The sequence below is a fragment of the Aplidium turbinatum genome, chromosome 13 (genome assembly GCF_918807975.1).
Source record: "Aplidium turbinatum chromosome 13, kaAplTurb1.1, whole genome shotgun sequence".
NCBI lineage: Eukaryota > Metazoa > Chordata > Ascidiacea > Aplousobranchia > Polyclinidae > Aplidium > Aplidium turbinatum.
In genome coordinates this window covers 9,680,887-9,700,449 of record NC_137484.1, presented here as the reverse complement: position 1 = coordinate 9,700,449, position 19,563 = coordinate 9,680,887, and the positions used below count along the sequence as shown (strand labels likewise).

General features: G+C 44.7%; 1 protein-coding gene and 1 pseudogene across 1 annotated transcript; one reads left to right on the top strand and one right to left on the bottom strand.

The window, feature by feature from the left end:
- The first annotated feature begins 168 nt into the window (after window positions 1-168).
- LOC145782336 (uncharacterized) lies at window positions 169-12,522 on the top strand. Its single transcript, XM_082594126.1, has 5 exons — window positions 169-456; window positions 1,528-1,675; window positions 10,368-10,476; window positions 10,810-11,073; window positions 11,798-12,522. Exons 1-5 carry the CDS (start codon window positions 169-171, stop codon window positions 12,504-12,506), a joined length of 1,518 nt encoding a protein of 505 aa, XP_082450252.1. The 3' UTR covers window positions 12,507-12,522.
- A 5,760-nt stretch (window positions 12,523-18,282) lies between these two features.
- On the bottom strand, window positions 18,283-19,563 carry LOC145782589 (tumor susceptibility gene 101 protein pseudogene; annotated as a pseudogene).

Here is a 19,563-nt window from a genome sequence, read left to right as displayed (position 1 = left end):
CGCCAAAGAAATGGACAAAAGTTCTTGTGTGGCGTCGAACTGCCGCCATATTGAGCGACGATCGGGTGATCACTATTTACAATTTCTGTAAGATAATCTCATCAAATTTGATTTGAAATGTCACGCAAGTATTAAAACATTCATTTATTGATAAGGTAGACTGATGCAATGGCGTCAATAGATTACTTGACGACAAACTATTTGTCTCTTGCTGTTGGATCTTCGTCACAAAATGGCACAGAAAGTGACAGAAGAGCAGTGCAATGTGTCAGCAGACATGCACCGTCGTTTTTGTCATTTTGCATCTTCCCCGGTTTGGCTATACTCATCAACGTTGTCGTATTGGTCGCTGTTCTTCGCAAGGCAAAGAAACTGACTCGCCAAAGCCACGTGTACGCTCACGTCAGTTCCACACTCCTGGGAAACTTGTTATTCTCTCTGCTTTCCTTGCTGCAGGTAAAATGTTAGTTGCCCGAAAGCATATCAACAAGTTCTTGAGGATGTTTAATTGGCCTTATTTTACTTTAAATAACCTGCTACTGCAATTTTTTTGTTTCTTTTATTTCTACCAGCTCAGTGGCCGAGTGGTTTCGCCTTCGGCTCTGGTGCTGGTAGATCTGAGATCGATTCCAGGTCGGGTCAAACCGAAGACTTTAAAAACGGTACCGATTGTGTTCTATCCTGCATAGCGCAGTGAGAATGAGTCGGGTAATAATGTGATAACATCGTAAACCTGATACAAATTAAAAATGAGCCCTGTCGCTAAAAGACCTTAGCTGTTGTAGAGCGACAATAAATAAAACCATAACATTATTATTATTATTATTCTTTTATTTCTCTTTCAGAGTCATGTAGTGGGGTTTTCAATTTTGTTTTCTGCTTCAGTAGGTTGCCGTGCTGGTAGTCTACGTTTTGTGTAGCATGTGTATTAATAAACAAAACTCAGCAACAAAACGACATTTAACATGGTAAAAGCAAAATAGCAAACGCATTCGGCTGTGCATCTAGCATCTAGAAAACGTTTGCTGTATTGTTTTTATCCTTTTAAATGCGTGTTGTTGGTTGGCTGGTTTTGAATCTTTATCCTCGGACTGACAAAGCCTTGATTAATGATTGGTTTTGGTTATTCCTGGTAGTTTCGCATACTTGTAGAAGCTTTTGACGCAGGGCCGGTTACCGAGATTGGCAGAGTAAAGTTCTCCGATTGTTGAAGTCGTGTTGCCGGGGAATTATTCCCTCTATTAGGTGCCGCTGAAGGGAGAGCAGTCCTTAACGTGCGTTGCTCAAGCGCACACCCCGAAAGTCGAACTTGCGCCGCGTGATCTTGAGCCGGGCGCGTAACCACTGAGCGTAACTAACTGAGCTAACGTTGTTGCTGAGTTTTGTCTGTTTATGGTTGAACGAAGTATTCTCTCTACCCAATCTGTGTAGCTTAAAATACTTCTGTTTAGCCTACGGTAACCTATGACGCAATTTCATTTACCTTTTGATAATTTGAATCTGCAACATTGTGTATTTTATTTGTAGATACTGAGTTTATATTTAAATTTTGGCGGGTATCCTGATGATCCAGACCCATCTAAGAGAGCGGTCGTCCATGAAAATTCTAGCAGGTGGTGGACAATTCTCAAATCATTTCTTTGCGGAATGTTTGTTATCATGAGTGGAAATATTGGTAAGCAGATTTGTAGGCCAATTAAAGTGAATATAATTATTGGACGGGAGGCCTGCACAGACTATAGCTACCTTGCACGGTTGACTCCCCTAAATACGGTCAGCACAAAAATTATTAAACGATTATATTTTTGGGGCACAACGAGACAAAATTTGTAACATGCTTTACAGATTAATCTTTATAGTCTTTCAAAAGCTTTTTATTTACTTTTTATGGCCTTTTCTACGAATAGGCTGGTTTACAGTCTAGCTTTTTACTTTCGCAACCTCTTTGTTGTTTTACGGCCGGAACGTAGCCTAATCCCTGTCTTGGAAAAGGCATAACCAGAGCCCAGGGCCGTAGCTAGACCGCAGAGCAAGGGGGGGCCAACTTTTTTTTAGGGGGAGCCGAAAAAATTTAAATGGGCAAAATCATGATAATTGTAGCTGTTGCTATTGAATGTGAAGAGAGGGGCGTTCTTCCCGGCTATCAGCACAAGGCTGAGCACTCGCTAGTACAGCGAGCAGCTGCGATTCGCCAACCATAACGGTGTAGCTTCCACGCAAGCCATTCAGACTTTCCAATCAACGATATGTTTCTCGGCAGCCGATTTGTAGCAAGAATTGACAGCGATAGACACCGTGTTTCGCCCATGAGGCTGGGCTCGTCAGTATCGCACCACTAGTGTTAAACTGTTTTATTTGCATCAACAGCGCACGGGTACAAATAATTGACACGGCGAGAGAGCACAAACAAACATAGCCAGGTCGAAGACCTTAGAAAACCGGCCTGCCACACCCGCGGCGGCGGGGAGCGGCGTGATTTAGGGGTGACGATGCACCCGGAGGGGTAAGTCCACCAGCTTAGGTCGCGGGGGCCAGGCTGGGAAGTCGAGGCACCTGTGGAGGGAGAGTGTGGATCGAAAACGTTACATGACCCGTCCGCAAATTTAGAATGGCGGAGCGGGCCAGGGAGACAGGCTCTTTCTGCATTGCCCAGAAAGATGGCCTGCGACGGGCCGGGCGACCCGTCGCGTGTGGACGCTGGAACCGGAAGTAATTGACCGCCGGGCGGCGCCCACGTCTCCCTCACGCGACCACGGCGCAGGTACTTGACTCTTATACCCGGTCTGCCAGTAGGCAGAGCGGATAAAATTGGGGTCTACCACGAGGAAGAGAGTCAACTATTTAAGGATAATTTGGTTCTCGTGGCAAACAAAATTCAAATAAAAATGTGGAGCAGAGGCTCGATTAATCAATAGAAACAAAAAATATAGGTGGGATTGTAATACATACTCACTGGAGAAGAGTAAGCTTTGATTCGGCGAGCACGGATGTGCACTGGCCAGACGTTGACGCAGGTTCGCCCAGCTGGTTCGGGGAGGCTAGCGATTGAAACTAGAGGCACTGATAGACTACATTACCAGGAAAAAGTAGAAAATTGGGGTGGAAATTTTGAGGCTGCATCGAGTTGATCAGGGGATCGTGTTGATCAATGCGTTGAAAGCAGAGCGAGGTTGATCCGAGCGGGCAAGAACAGCGTTACAAGGCGAAGGCAGCATAAGATAACTCGAAACAATTGATTGATTAATACATAGAGATATAGTGAAGATTGAAGTTACTGTTACTTAATTGCTGTTAAACCATGTACATTAGACATTTTATTCCTTTCCTTTGTTCATTTTTGAATGCTTGGGTTTGATGAGACTGGAGCGTTATAAAAAAAGATGACACTGGTTTATAGACATAAGTTGATGATATAAGGTGATGAATTTTAAGACAATTGATATAAGGTTATGACGTCTAAACGGTTTGCTGTCTTGCGCGCTCGGGTACTTACTGCAACGTTTCTGTTATTGGGGAATAAGTTTCTGATCGCTGAAGTCGTCTTTTCTATGACGTAGCCCCTCCACAAGTGAGCCCGGCGTTCCAAGCTTTCCAGACGCGGAAGGATCCTTTGATTGAGAGGGAAGCCACTTTTCTAGCCACCTCTGCTACCCCACGAGAAGGAACGCCCAAGGCCGTCAGAGCTCGAGAGCTCGTCGGGGCATAGCTCCCGAGGGAGCCTACGACGAACGGAAGTGACAGGACGTCCCTGCAAGGGCGCTTCCTGTCTTCCTTTATGTTGACACATAACTCGCCGTACTTGTCGTGTTTCCTGTCGGCGGCTTTTCGAAGAGAATCCGCGCCGTTGTCGCACGGACATGTGACGTCACATACGACCGTGACACCGTCAGGGCGTTGCAAGACGATGTCAGGACGCAGATCGGCACCGCCCGCTTCCACGTGCTGTGGAACCGTACTATCTATGGAAAGCCCGGGTTGCCATTCGGCAGGCACGTGCCCCACGATCTCCCTCAATACTGAATTGTGTCGTTCCTTGACGACAGTCATCACGGTAGGGCAGTGATTCAATATGTTGGGGAGAGTCTCTTCCGCTTTCCCACAAGCACGACACATGGCAGGTAGGTAACGGCGGCCATGGCTTGGTTTTGATTTAAGTGGCATTAGATTCAATCTAGCTTTGTACGCAAATACTCGGTCCGCGTGATCCAGGAGCTCCGGGCGCCGGGTCCAGGAATTTGAGAAACCGGACAGGCAGTGGGCACTGACCGTCTTGCCTTGGTCAGGTTTGGATTCCCACCGTCTCCTCCACCACAAGTCATTGTGTTGATGGAGGGTCGACACCACTTTTTTCCTTAAGGGAGGGGTGATTGTGGAGCTCCCCGCGGCCAACTCAAGGCCACCATCCGGGCGGCGGACCAGCGTACGTTCAGACGACGGGTGGCCGCCGGGACACGGCCCCACAGGCTCTCGCCTGTAGGGCACGGTTTAGAGCGGGCGCCGTCGGGAGGGGGTTCACTGTTTAGATAACTGGCCAGGTGACCAGGCGTGGGATCCGGAGTGCCGAGCCTCAGACAGGCATGATGCCTAAGCTGCCCGAGAGCGACGGCAGAGACAATGTTGTCAGGTGACGTCAGCATCTTGAAAGCATGAGCTACCGAAAGCGTGTCACTTTCGCGACACAAGTTCAGGATGCCCAAACCTCCTAATGCAGGCTTACAGTAGAAGAACGCGCTGCACGCCCACTTGGGAAGACGCCACGCCACCTTCAAACACCGCAATACCAGTCGGTCAAGCTTCAGAAGCTCATACTGTCTGAAGCGCCGCACTCGCAGATGGTATGACGCGGACGGGAGAATGATAGAGGTGAGTGCCAGGAGTTTCTGGCTTGGGGTAAGAAAGGATTTCATTAATAGAGAAATGTGCTTCTCCAGAGTGGAGATGAAGGGTTGGGTTAGGGATGCGTCCGAGGCGTAACCGGTTCGAGCGCCGAGGTATTTATACGTCTCGCCCTTGGGGATGACTCGAATTTTCTCCCCGGCAAGGGAGAAAGGTTTCGGGTCGGCCCGCAGACGGGACGCCGACACTTTCCCATACGAAAGGGTGCCACACTTGCGTGGGTTGAACCGTAGCCCGGACCAGGAAGAGAAGGGTTCGGTAGAAGATAGGAGAGAGATCATCTGCTCGCGATCGGAAGAAACGAGGCAGATGTCGTCCGCATAAGCCATACAACGCACTTTAATGTCGTCTTCTTTGGCAGGAAGGTTGTAGCCGCAATCCGTTTTGTCACGGACGCCCCTGAGGAGCACCTCGATGACCAAATTCAATAGCAGCCCAGACAACGGGCAGCCCTGACGGACTCCCCGCCCCACAGGGATACGGTCGGTTTCACCATTGCCGCAGCGGACGGTGCAGGTGTTAGCGACGTATATGTCGGAGATGCACTCAATGAGGTCTGTAGGGGCGTCGAAATGACGCAGGACCTCGGCTATGCACTCGTGCCGGACACTGCCAAAGGCGTTTCGGATGTCCAGAAACGCAACCGACACAGGCCTTTTGCGTGACTGTGCATCCGAGAGGATGGTGTCGAGCATGAACACATGCTCATAGACGCCCTCCGTGGGCATGAAACCCTTTTGCTCTCGGCTGATAACATTCCCCTCCACCGCCCATCGCTGCAGGCGCCGGGCCAATACGGCGGCGTAAATCTTATATATGTTTCGGCAGATGGAGATGGGCCGCCAGTTGCTGACGTCGTGCAGGTCACCCTCAGGGTCTTTACATATGAGAGTGATCCTGCTGGTTCTCCACTGGTCCGGTACGCGACGGTTGATCCGGCAGGTCTCGAAAAGGCTGGCCAAGAGTCCCCCTCTTGGGTCCAGGGTCTTCCAGAAACCGTAGGACAATCCGTCAGAACCAGGGGCGGAACCGACCTCAAGCGACTGGAGGACCGCCTCCACCTCCCGGGCCGTAATGGGACCTTCACCGTCATCGACAGGGGAGAGGTTCACATTGTCATGCTCGTAGCGGTGGGCGTTCATCCACTCGGGCATCTGCGAGCAACTCCCAGCTTCAGGAGCGGTCATGTCGCGTCGAAATCTCTCCTCAATTTTTTGAGGAGGGATTTCGCAACGACGGTCACTGTTTTTGCCTTCAACGATCCGGCGGACCGTTCCCTTCGCGTCCCGCGAGAAGGCGGCTCGCAACCCCACGCCGCTACGATATCGGGCTCCGTTCCCGCGCGAACCCCCGCCGTCCGACCGAGGGGAACCCCCGTTCGAACGACGGCGAGACGCGCGAGCCCGGGCGCCACGATTGAAGCGTGGTTTGCGAGGACGTGTCCTCTTGGGCGGCGAAGTGCCAGCGGTCCACTCTTCCAATTCAATGCAGAACTGGTCGAAATTTATGCCACCCGCTAAAGTAAGGTTCACTAAACTGCAAAGAGCCCGCCTGGAGCTCTTCGTCTTACTTTCCCTGACAAGTTCAACAGGGTCTTGGATGGATCGTTGAGTGTTGGGTGTGGTGGACATCCCTGGGGTAGTCTGCGGGAGTCCGGAGTCAATCGTGGCTTGGTTGCATGCCATGGCGTCACTTCGGGGTCGAGTCAAGGTTTGAAAAGGGATAGTTGACAGGAAATTAGAGTGGGTGGTTTGGGTAGGTGGGGTAAAAGGCTGGGCTTCAGCAGACAGCGTCGAGGTACAAGGTTGTATTAGAGGGATGGAAACAGGATTAATGGGTAAGGAGGAGTGAGATGGGTAGCGTTGGAGAGATTTGGAAGAAGAAATCTGCATGGGCGGCTTGGAAGAGCTGATTGAGTCCCCAGCTTCAGCTCCGGTGGAAGCCGTCAGAGGCAGAGAAGAAGAGGGACGCGAAGCCGGCTTGGATAAACCGAGCGAGTCCACTGCCACGGCTCCGGTGGAGGTCGGCTTGCGCAGAGGTACATGTAGAAAAAGGTTCGCGCTAACAGTAAGGCCGTAACAGTCCGTGGTCGGGCTATCGGGCGAAGAATTTTTTTTTTTTTTTTTTCTTCGCGCAACGCTCAGAGTTCAAGATGGATACCACTACATCTTGCAGGTTTACAAATTGTCCATATGGAATGGATTTGTTTCCTGTCTCATCATTAGTGCGTCCGCTCCGGGAGCCGTCCACACACCCAAACACTCAGCAGGCACACCATACTTACATGGAAGATACCTACCAGGGAGGCGAGGGACTCACTACGACCGAAGGGACCCACCGCGGTAGATGGTAATCTGTGGATGTAAATGTTTGGTTAGTGGCTGCCTCAAGCTGATCTGCCTGTCTCGACTTTCCTCTTGCTGATCTTGGAGCAGACTAGGAGATGGCGGGTCAAGCACAAGAACTAGCGCGTTTTGGTAGAGAGTTAATTTTAATTTTATTTGTAATTGTTTGTGTGTGTGTATCTTCTTGTTGCCCGCTTCAAGAAGGGCACCTGCTTGTGGGAGACGGGCCACTGCAGTCTGACACCTCATTTGGCGGAGATGCCGGAGAGGAGCGGCCAGAGGGAGGGTAGCTTTCGCTGACCCCAGAGTCGTCTTGGAATGGGCCGCTGCAATCCTGTCATCCCAGAGCGAGTGGGACAACGGAGAGGGACGGTTAAAGATCTCCCGCTGCAATCACTCTTCCGGCATCAGGCCGTTGCAGATGAGTGAGAGGGACGGGTTAAAGGTGGGTTGTTACGCCCTTGGCTGTCTAAACTTCTTCAAAGATGATCTACGACCGTACTGTGCTAGTGAGACCCACCGCTGCAATCAGTCATCCCTACCACCGAGGACGACTGAGAGGGCGGTTGAAGAGTGGATCTCGACTGGTTCTTCTTTCTTCTGACCGTAGGAGGAGGTTTGGAAGGAGTAGAAATGTCAGATGACAAAGGAATGTTATGCTTTTGTGTTATGTCTTTCGTTTTTGTCATGATGACCCACAGGGCTTGAATGGTGGACCGTTTTGTGTCCTGTATATATGTGTCGCCTATGTCCAGAGATTTCTTCTTTTGGATGATGGTGTGCTTGGCGACATTCATCATGGTCAAAAGAATCGGGTTGTTCTTTTGTCCTCCAGGGAGTTGGTTGTAAAGGATCATGTCCTTTGTTATTTCTATGTCAAGGAAGAGGAAAGAGATTCGCTGTTCGACGAGTCATTCGACCACCGCTTTACCAGTCAGTTAACTCTTATCTTTGTGGAAACAAAGAAAGAGCCAACAAAACCAGCAGGCGCCAGGGCAGAGGACATGTGAAGAGAGGGGCGTTCTTCCCGGCTATCTGCTCGCTGTACTAGCGAGTGCTCAGCCTTGTGCTGATAGCCGGGAAGAACGCCCCTCTCTTCACATGTCCTCTGCCCTGGCGCCTGCTGGTTTTGTTGGCTCTTTCTTTGTTTCCACAAAGATAAGAGTTAAACTGACTGATAAAGCGGTGGTCGAATATTAATCGAGCCTCTGCTCCACATTTTTATTTGAATTTTGTTTGCCACGAGAACCAAATTATCCTTAAATAGTTGACTCTCTTCCTCGTGGTAGACCCCAATTTTATCCGCTCTGCCTACTGGCAGACCGGGTATAAGAGTCAAGTACCTGCGCCGAGGTCGCGTGAGGGAGACGTGGGCGCCGCCCGGCGGTCAATTACTGCCGGTTCCAGCGTCCACACGCGACGGGTCGCCCGGCCCGTCGCAGGCCATCTTTCTGGGCAATGCAGAAAGAGCCTGTCTCCCTGGCCCGCTCCGCCATTCTAAATTTGCGGACAGGTCATGTAACGTTTTCGATCCACACTCTCCCTCCACAGGTGCCTCGACTCCCCAGCCTGGCCCCCGCGACCTAAGCTGGTGGACTTACTCCTCCGGGTGCATCGTCACCCCTAAATCACGCCGCTCCCCGCCGCCGCGGGTGTGGCAGGCCGGTTTTCTAAAGTCTTCGACCTGGCTATGTTTGTTTGTGCTGTCTCGCCGTGTCAATTATTTGTACCCGTGCGCTGTTGATGCAAATAAAACAGTTTAACACTAGTGGTGCGATACTGACGAGCCCAGCCTCATCGGCGAAACACGGTGTCTATCGCTGTCAATTCTTGCTACAAATCGGCTGCCGAGAAACATATCGTTGCTATTGAATGTTGGGATTTTGCCAGGGGGGGCGAAATTTTTTTCAGGGGGGCGAGGCCCCCCTGGCCCCCGGCTGGCTACGGGCCTGCCAGAGCCGTAACTGGTGAAGGTAGTGAGCATACCACCCTTTGGCCAGCTAAATAGCCTATTACAGCTGGACCAACAGTCTCATTTAACGTCAATACCAAAGAATGTAGGCTAGCATGTGCATTAAAAGTTTGGCTAGAAAACTCATTTTAGCTATAGCTTCTATCTTGACAAAAAACTTTAGGCCCCTACTAAAGCCCTTGATGATAAATAGATAAGGAGCAATTGTGCAATGTGCAGTTTATCTTTATCCTTGGACTGAAAAGTCTGTTTGAAAGTTTTTGATCTGCATGCTTGTAGATAGGCTACTGACGCAAGCCCAGTCAGCGAGCGCTTCTTGAAGTGTGTTGTCTGTAAGTCATTCTATCCACTAATAGGTGCCCCTGAATGGAGAACTGTCTTTGCAGCGCGTTGCTCGCTCAAGCGCACACTCCGAGAGTAAAGCCATCGTTTATTGATTTTGCCGTTTCTTAGTTTCCCATTCGAAGCCGAACGCTTATCCAATTGAGCGATTGGCGCGGTTTGTGTAGGCTAATTAACGCACGTGAAAGTCGATCGCAATTTTACGCTCAATCATGCCCCAATGGTTGATTGATGGATTGAATCTTTATCCTCGGACTGGGAAAGCTTCTTGCAGAGCTTAATCCTGGCAGTTTCGCATACTTGTAGAGGCTTTGAACCACTGACGTAGGCCCGGTCACCGAGATTGACATAGTGAAGTTTCCGATTGTTGAAGTCTTGTTGCCGGGGAATTATTCCATCCATTAGATGCCGCTGAATGGAGAGCAGTCCTTAACGTGCGTTGCTCAAGCGCACACCTCGAGAGTCGAACCAGCGCCGCTTGATCTTGAAGCTTCGTTCCAGAAGTGACGCGCTAACCAATTGAGCTATCGGGGTGGAGATTAGTGCCTTCTTCGAGCGGTTAAGGCGCTAACAAACAGACCACAAACCATATCATCAACAACAGTAGGCTAACCTATTATCTTTTATCCACCAAATGAACGAGAAGGTCTGTATGTTTTGAATGACGAGATCAAAGACTAACATTTCTAGAGACTCTCAATGTAATTCGGGAAACATCTCCATCGTGTGGTTTCAAAAGGATAAACCGTCGGTCACTGAAGCTCATAAGACAATAACAAGAGTTTTAATTTTAGATAATTTTAATTGTGCAGGGCTTCTTATCGACAGTATACGACACAACACATGCTCTACGTTACGAACAGCAGCCGGTCATCGTTTACAGAAAAAGGATAAACGCACTCGTAGAAGATGGAAGAAAAGGTTAGCGACAATTGTTTGATTGTGCCGTCATTGTCGGCACTCGGCAGCATGGTGAAAGCCTCTGACGGAAAGAAGAAAGGTTGATTGATCATGAGATTCTTTATTTGATTCAGTCACGTGAGAGGTTCGTCCCTCATCAATAGTGTCCAGCCATATTATCACAGGACGTGGCATGATAAAAGATAGGCAATGTATTGTATCAAACAAGATTGACTTGCCTAAGTTCCTATTGATTGCCGTCTCACGTTCAGAGTTCCGCATCGTTGTTTTTCGTCAGTATCTCCGCGTAGGAAACGTCATTTTTTTAACCAGTTCATGCTTATACTTCAACAGGTGGCTGACGCGAAGACACCGTTCGTATTTACTTATCAGTTTTCTTTGGGTTGTTCCTCTTGTTTTCATCTTTGCACCGGTGGGAGAATGGAACTGCGTCAAAACCTGTCAATGTTTAAGTGAATGTTTTCCTTTTAATCATGGCTACAAGCCAAGTGATTATTCCTGTTCACGCATTTTTCCTCCAATGGCCAATTCTTGGCTTTCTCTGGTTGTACTTTCATGGATCATTGAAATACTTGCAACTTTGTGGTTATTGAAGAGGTAGGCCTACGATAGAATAATGACCGGAGTGATATAGTCAAGTCAAGTTATTTTGTTTTAACAGCGCCATATACTGTATTAACAAATAATCAGAGTAAAATGTAATCGTCAAAACAATGCATTGTACAACTGTTGGTTAGATTATGGCGCAATCAGGATGGTAGCGAAAGACCATAAGCAGTCATCTAGTCAGCCACCACCCCATCACAGTAAATCTAACTACACATTCATACACACTAGTGTGCAGAGGCAGGCACACTACTTCATTGAATAAAAAGGGTTCGCCACTGAGATTGAAAAACAACTACTGTTGGTTTGAATCTGCATTCTCAGACTGAGTAAGCCGAGGATGAAGATTCAAACCAACGACCAAGACATGACCAACCACCAATAATTAGTGATTGTGTGCTATAATAGGCTACAGCACTTGCGAAAGTTTTCCTGAAATAACGAAGAAAAACGTGGATACCACCACCGAATTGCAACAATTTTTATGTGAAGCATACAAAAACAGGGCAATATAAACCTCTGAATTTTATTTTTGAATTAAATAGGGTAGGCTATCCAATTTACATAATATTGACATGCAGCTAGAATATGTTTTCAAGTAACATAGCCTATAGTAAACAATATTAGTAATTCAAGTAACATATTTCAAGTAACCTAATAGCACCACTATTTCTTCTTTTTGTTCTCAGCTACTGTAGCCTACAATGTTTTTCAGATCTGTGCAGAAGATTACCAACACATGGGTTCAGGCTTCAAGTTTAAAATGTGAAAAACAACGAGCTGACGGAAGCTACAAAACTGCAGATCTTAACAGCATTAGAGATGGTGTATCTCCTGGTAATCTGTCGCAGCTAAGCGAAGAATGCAAGTTCGCAAAGTCGAACGGGCTTAACCTCGATTGTTCTTGCAGCGAGAATAGTCTTTGCTCAGACATCGGTGTTGACAAATTTGTTAATAAAAACGACTTAAACATAAAGAAATGCCGGGAAGAAAACTTTGAAAACGAAGATAATAAAGGAATTTCGTCGGAACAAAAATTTTGCGAAGCAAGCAACTCAGAAATCAGACAAACCTTCACCAAAATTACAGAAGAACCTACAAAAATAACGATGAAATGTAAAGAGACTACCACTCATCGTCGCATGATGAAGCACTTGCGCAACACCAGGACAAGCACATTTAACTTGAGATTTGTGATCTGGTTGACAGTCTCTTTCATCCTTTGCACAACTCCAACCATGGTTCTACTTGCAATTGATATTCTGACTCCAAACTTGAAGCTAAACATGATTGTACTAAATTTGTGTTTGATGTGCCCGTTCGTGTATTGTTATACTTGTCCATATATTTTGGTTAAATGCCTTCCAGGAGTCAAGAAATCATTGTCAGCCTTGGTTCTCAGCATATATTCAACAACTGATTGATTATAGAAATTCTTATTCTCGGTCTGAAAAAGCTTAATTCTAGCATTACAAGATTCTACCATATCTTGTAAAAGCTTTGAACTACTATACTAACGAAGGCCCGGTAATTGAGAATAACAGAAAGAAGTTTTCGTTTGAAGTGTTGCATGAAAATTATTCCATCCAAGAGGTGTCCCGTTAAAAAGGAGAACAGTGCTTAAATGCGTTGCTCAAGCGTTATTTTGAACCATATTTTTCTCGAGCACGCCTCAACGTATAGCCTATAGCTTTTGCTTGTCTATAAATCTCCATTACAGTATGTTATAACAAGTATCGTTTTGCTTTGATAGTCAGTAATAAAAGTAAACTTAAGTGTTCTTATGAATAAATGCATAGAAAAACCATCACTGTACAGTGTAGAATAAAAGTCAAGTGAAATGTGCATGGGATATGTATTGAATCCGAAAAGCACTTCTACATCTGCATTGAGCGGAGAAAATCACGAAGTTTTTACGACTCAAGGCTGTTTATGACTACAAGTCAAGAGAATAAGCGTACCGTGGTAATTCCTCATATACGAAACTAAAAAATGTTAAAGTTTCAAGTTCACAGTCATTTCCCTAGAACACGATACATGAACAGTGGCGTACACGGACAATTTTCATAAAAGAAGGTTTTGAAAAAAAGTGCACAAGGTTATGTTAAACAGAACCATGATAACCATCTTCTATTCTACGACGGAAACAAAAGTAATGGTCATAAATTCTAAGCCTATTGTACTAATGATACGGGCTACAAGTCAAGTAATTCTAACCGACGTTACGCTTCTTGGTAAAAAAATATTGGTTTAGTAGACAGTGAATGGCTACGAATGTATTCCACTATCTAAGTGGGCTATCGCACGTGGTGTTAGGTCGGTCTTTCGTGTGGAGATATAAAACTAAAATTTGTTAGAAAAACTCTTTAACCTTAACCTAACCCAGCAAAATCAGGTTACATTGCAACCAAGCCAAACAAGTCATCTTAATTTAGTGTGTAGTCCAACTAAGCGGTGAAAACTGCAGCCTACTGCCAATGAAAAACACACCAATTTTATTCAAGTGGATGGTAAGGCTAGGTCGATAGTAGACTAGTTTTGCTTCGAATAGCACAACTATACCTACAAACAACACAAGCATAGATTGAAGCAAGTGAAAAAACTAAAAATTTTCCTACCAGTACTACTTTTTTGTTTCGTCCCAGCAACCTTTACAACATAATTTCAATTTCAGGCATTAAACTCAATGAAGATTTAATCCCCAAGCCCCCCTGCGTACGCCACTGTATATAAATATACCCTTAAACTCCAATGAAACGAACGATATTTACTCATTTATGCCACAATGTGTCTAAGATACAGCAGAATAGCCTAGTGTCCGAGAAGAATTGCAAGAAAAATAAAATAAAATCAACAAATTTGAAGCAAACATATTTTACAGCAGAGTTTACAAAAGCATTCAAGAGCCAAAATTGCATTGGACAAACTTCACTGGCAATTGCTAGAATTACTTAACCCGAATGTTCATAATACAATAACAACAAAAATAGACCTTCATTGATATTTCTTTTGCTTTTAATGAAAAATTTGTTAAACAGAAATAGACCTGACCCAAAGAAAACGATGAGATGGGTACTCCCACCAAAAAAAGTTTTCCTACCCGTTTTAGACTGCAATTACATTAGCATATAAAATAATTTCACACGATCACTTTAACTGACATACAATATACAATTATACATAAGTAATATTATAACACAAAGATAAATACAATTTGCCAATACCGGTATATGAAACTGAGAAGTCAAGAACAGCTTTATGCTGAAGCCAACCTTACCATCCACTGGAATAAAATGTCGTCTTGTGTCAATCCTTGAAAATCGTGAAGTTGCAGTCAGATATTTCTGGGCTAAGTACACGCTTCACTGCACTCAATATAAAATTATCTTAGTTCAACAAACCAAGTTAAGTTTTTGTGTTCATTAAATATTTCTTTACGCTTTCAATGCAAATTAAATATCTTGCACGAGTTTGCACCAATAAATGCTCACATGACGAAGAAGAAGAATGCTCACGAACACTTGGGTGGCCAAAAAAAATTGAAATTTTTTATTTTTGTTTGCACACCCTCTCATTTGAGGAGGATTCATTAAAAAATGACACTGTGAAAATTTGAAGTGAATCCGACAAGAGGAAGTGCTCTCCCACCGACCTCAAAGTTTGCTTTCTTTGGCATAATTCGTCAAAATTCCTTCAATATGTGACGTAATTCTTTTTTGACTTATCTACATTGCAGTTGCAGCATTTTTGTGTTAACCATTGTTTTACTCTGAATTTATGATATAATAAGTGTTTCCACATGCAGAAAAACATAAATAATGCACAAAATAGATCACATTAACAAGCGTTTGGTATGAAATTAAATGCACTAAACTTTAGCAAAAACCGCATAAAAGTACGTTCACCAGTCACGATCGCAACGCTTCAGGTGACGGAATGGCCCGTTTCGGTGAGTCCGATCCCTTAACGGGGGATTTTTTCAATTTTTTTTTAAAATTATTGGGTACCGTATCCTAATTATCATTGCCGTTTTAGGGTTAGGGGTGAGAGGTTAGGAACTCAACGAATCGGACTCATCGAATAGTAGCAGACCCTCAGGTGACAACACATTGCCCAGAAATTGCAAGAGAAATGTTTGTAAAGAGTCAAGCCATTGGTTGACTTTCATGCACTTGTTGGAAGCAGCTTTCTGTGGTGCTCGACCACTTGATAGAGGAGCTGGCGCTGTTGTTCATTTTTTGTAAGGACTTCATTGAAGTCAGTAGCTAATTTGACTGCCCGCTCTGCACAATCATTGACGGCTTTGAGATGACGCCAAACTTTGCATGCTTCTTTACAATCATCACGATCACGCCATGTGTCGACAGAAGCAGTGACTCGAAAAGGTTAAGTGAACGCTGTGTTACAAACTGTGCCAAAGAGAGACGTTGAAACTTGACAATTTTGTTTGGGGCAACACAACGAACATCTTCGAGAAATGGATCTTTCTTAAGAGCATTAACGATTGCCTTCTTTTCATCATCTGTGTTATTATCACTGAATAAAGGCAGTGCAGCAAGATCCTCACTGATGTACCACAAGCGCAACTTCAACTTTTTTCTGCCACTTGAGAAATTGCATTGTCAACCTCTTTATAATCCTCTGTGAGCTGTAACATTGCTAGGTCATTTGTAGGGGCAGATATTGATGAAGGTGCTGCAAACCAAAAAGTGGCATAGATGGTAGTAGTTAATATTACTTCATCTGCAACTGTACTGCAGTTGCAATGCAGTAGAACCACACCCCATACAGGCAGCTGACATGGCCCCTCAAGAGAGTCAACAAATGGACACCCACTCTCTAGTGTTGACTCTCTTGAGGGGCTATGTCAGCTGCCTGTATGGGGTGTGGTTCTTCACCACCTATACTACGAGATGAAGATCAATAAGGTTACACTGCCACTTGCTTGCAGTACAGTTCTTGTGAGTGAAAGCTAATATCGCTACCTCTGCAAAGACTCACGTTGTTACCAAACTAAAACGCATCCATCAAGAGCATATAGGAGAATCAAAGCACAAAGGGAGGCGAAATTCAGCTTCCCAGCTGACCTCAGAAGCTGACTTCACCCAGAGCTTAAGTGCATTATTTGATATTGCACATGCTAACTGGAAATGCCGCACAACAATACCAGAAGACTGCCAGTTTTTGTTAGACCAATGTGGTGCATGACAGATACTGATGACAACAGAGGACCCAATGCATCGGCAAGCTGCTGCAAAGTATAGAAAGCGCAAAGATGATGAACAGAGACGCAACAGAAATCGCATTGATCCAGTACCATCAAGTGCTGCTGCTTTCTCACCTGAAAATGATCAGCAGATGATGAAGATTCTTCCAGTGACCCACTGTTTGCACCGTAAATCCAAATAACATCAAAACAAAAGAAAACCCAGTACGAGCAGCCATTACCAAAACGCTGCATTATCGATAGTCCACTGTTTAATGCAGCACTGAACAGAACTATAACATCAAGTTGTCAAGCAATGATGATCGTCACTCCTGCTCTTGCTGCAGCTGGAATTGATATAAATGACTTGACAATGTCACATTCCTCTGTCGTGAATGCTCGAAACACCTCATGTGAAAGCCTGGCAGCTGCAGTGCTGCAAAAATTTAAACCAACAGTCCAACAGTTCCACTTGTTGCTCATTTTCATGGTAAACATTTGACTAATGCCACTGGCACAAAGTGCGACTCTTTGGCCATTGTAGTTTCTGGTATGCATGTTGAGATACTGCTTGGCATTCCGAAGCTGCCTGTTGGAGCGGGATCACTAATGGGCCAAAAAGTAGTGGAATTCATACACAAGTTGTAGCAGATCATTTAGCTGCACTTTGTTTTGACACAACATCAAGCAATACGAGAATCCACACTGGAGCTATTACTGTCGTGCAGCAGGAATTTAATCGAAGGCTGCTATTTCTTGCATGCCGTGATCTCAAAATTGTCAATGATTGTGCAGAGCGGGCACTGGGCAGTCAAATTAGCTACTGACTTCAATGAAGTCCTTACGGAAAATGAACAACAACGCCAGCTCCTCTATCAGGTGGTCAAGCACCACAGAAAGCTGCTTCCAACAAGTGCAAGTAAAAGCCAACATGCTAACAGCTCCATTAAATAAAATCAATGGCTTGACTCTTTACAAACATTTCTTTTGCTTTTTCTGGGCAATGTGTTGTCACCTGAAGCGTTGCGATCGTGACTGGTGAACGTACTTTTATGCGGTTTTTGCTAAAGTTTAGTGCATTTAATTTCATACCAAACGCTTGTTAATGTGATCTATTTTGTGCATTATTTATGTTTTTCTGCATGTGGAAACACTTATTATATCATAAATTCAGAGTAAAACAATGGTTAAAACAAAAATGCTGCAACTGCAATGTAGATAAGTCAAAAAAGAATTACGTCACATATTCAAGGAATTTTGACGAATTATGCCAAAGAAAGCAAATTTAGAGGTCGGTGGGAGAGCACTTCCTCTTGTCGGATTCACTTCAAATTTTCACAGTGTCATTTTTTAATGAATCCTCCTCAAATGAGCGGGTGTGCAAACAAAAATAAAAAATTTCACTTTTTTTTGGCCACCCTAACGAACACACGCATAAAACATAACATAATACGTTACGTTGTGTATGGCCTCGGTGTCAGCATTTAATCTAACTCAAACAAAGCACTTCTGCAGTTGATTCGGATTTTACAGTGGAATTTAACTAAAAATGAATTTGTCTTTAAAACAATGATTTCACCAAGATAAGGGGATTACATTGTTTTCTGCAATCAAAACAATGCATATAACATATTGCAATCGAAAATGACTAATAAACAAAGCTGGTTGGATTGTTTTCTTTTCACAAGGTAGGAATTCATTTGACTGACCAAAGTGGCGAACAACAGCTCTAAGACATGAATTACTGGAGCAGTGCATAGCCTAAGCCCAGCCTCATGGGTAAAACACGTGTCTGTCTATCACAGTCAAATTTTGCTACACTTGACTGCTTAGAAACAAGCTTGATGCTGATAAGCCCAAAGACTAGCTGTTTTCTGGTAGCCTTTCTGTTAAGTTAAGGAAACAGCACAAATTTAGGTTGATAAAAAGATCCTCAATCCAAGAAGCTCAAACAAAGAAGCTTACAAATGAGATTGCTGAACTGAATCGTAGAATAATCTGCATGTCTCAGTAAGTTGTCAACATTACCATAAAAACACTTAGTAAACATTGACTAATCCAGCAGATTTTCGTGCCTTTTGAATCACAGCTCGTAGAGTAAACTGTTGACGAGAAAGAGTTCGTACATGTTTGAGAAATGTATCAATATCAAGAATGTTCTTGTGTAAGGCTTCTCCAAGATAATAGAGTGCATCTTCTAATCCTTGCTCTTCTGCAAATGATGAAACGATTTGTTTATACAAAGGCGTGGTCGCCATGACAACTTCATCAACATCCAAATTATCTTGACGATGGTGAAGGCGCTTTATTTCATTTTCTATTTCGTGATTTTTTGCTGTTAACATGATAATCTTGCCATCTGCTTCACGAATTTCACTTTCAAGCCTTCGAAAAATTGTATCCAACTTGGCTTTCCCGGCTTTCAACCTTTCCTCAGATTGTTTAACTTGTGACATTTCAGCATCTGCTTGGGCAAGGGTACTCTTCATGCTACGCTTCAGTTTTTCATTAACAGCTGAAAGCAATGACGCCCTGATCATATTATCATCTACAGAAGATGGATGTGTTTGTGACGTTGATACTTGAGGAGGATAAGAAGGGGTTGGCATGCCCATGGGGTTGGACGGAGGGTACCCTGGATATTGTGAAAAACCTGCATTCATTGGTGGGTAAGGTGTTGGCTGATTCATACCTGTGGAATATGGACCAGAAGAGAAATTGGGCTGATAACCCGAAGAAAACCTTTCTGCAGCAAAGCCTGTTGCTGGGTAGGGCAGATGTGGTTGTGGAGATGGTGAAAAAGTCTGAGGCAGTGGAGGTCTGACAGAAGCAGGTTGCTTTGCATAGACAGGCGGTTCTTCACTAAAAACAGCAATCATGACCTGAATGCACCCGATTAAATTATGACTGTTAGACTTCCATTCATTAAGATAGGGTAAATATACTTTTCCATTTGCATCAACATGTTTTCCTTGTCGAACTTGCATTGTGTTAGTTGGCTCTATGAAACATAAAGGAGGGGCGGAAGGATGAAGTTCTTGCAGCCAAATTGCAACAGGAATATTATAAGTTGTTCCTTTGTATTTAACTGGTATTGTCCCTTTTAAGCACACCAGCATTTTACTTGACCCATTATTGTACATAAATTGATTCAGTGATGGTTTTAAACATCCATAATGTGCAATTGCATTCAAAGCGTCTTGTTTGGCAGCATCGAGTTGACTGTATTTCCCTTGCATATTAGATCTCAGCCACTGATCATGCTGGAGTGCCAT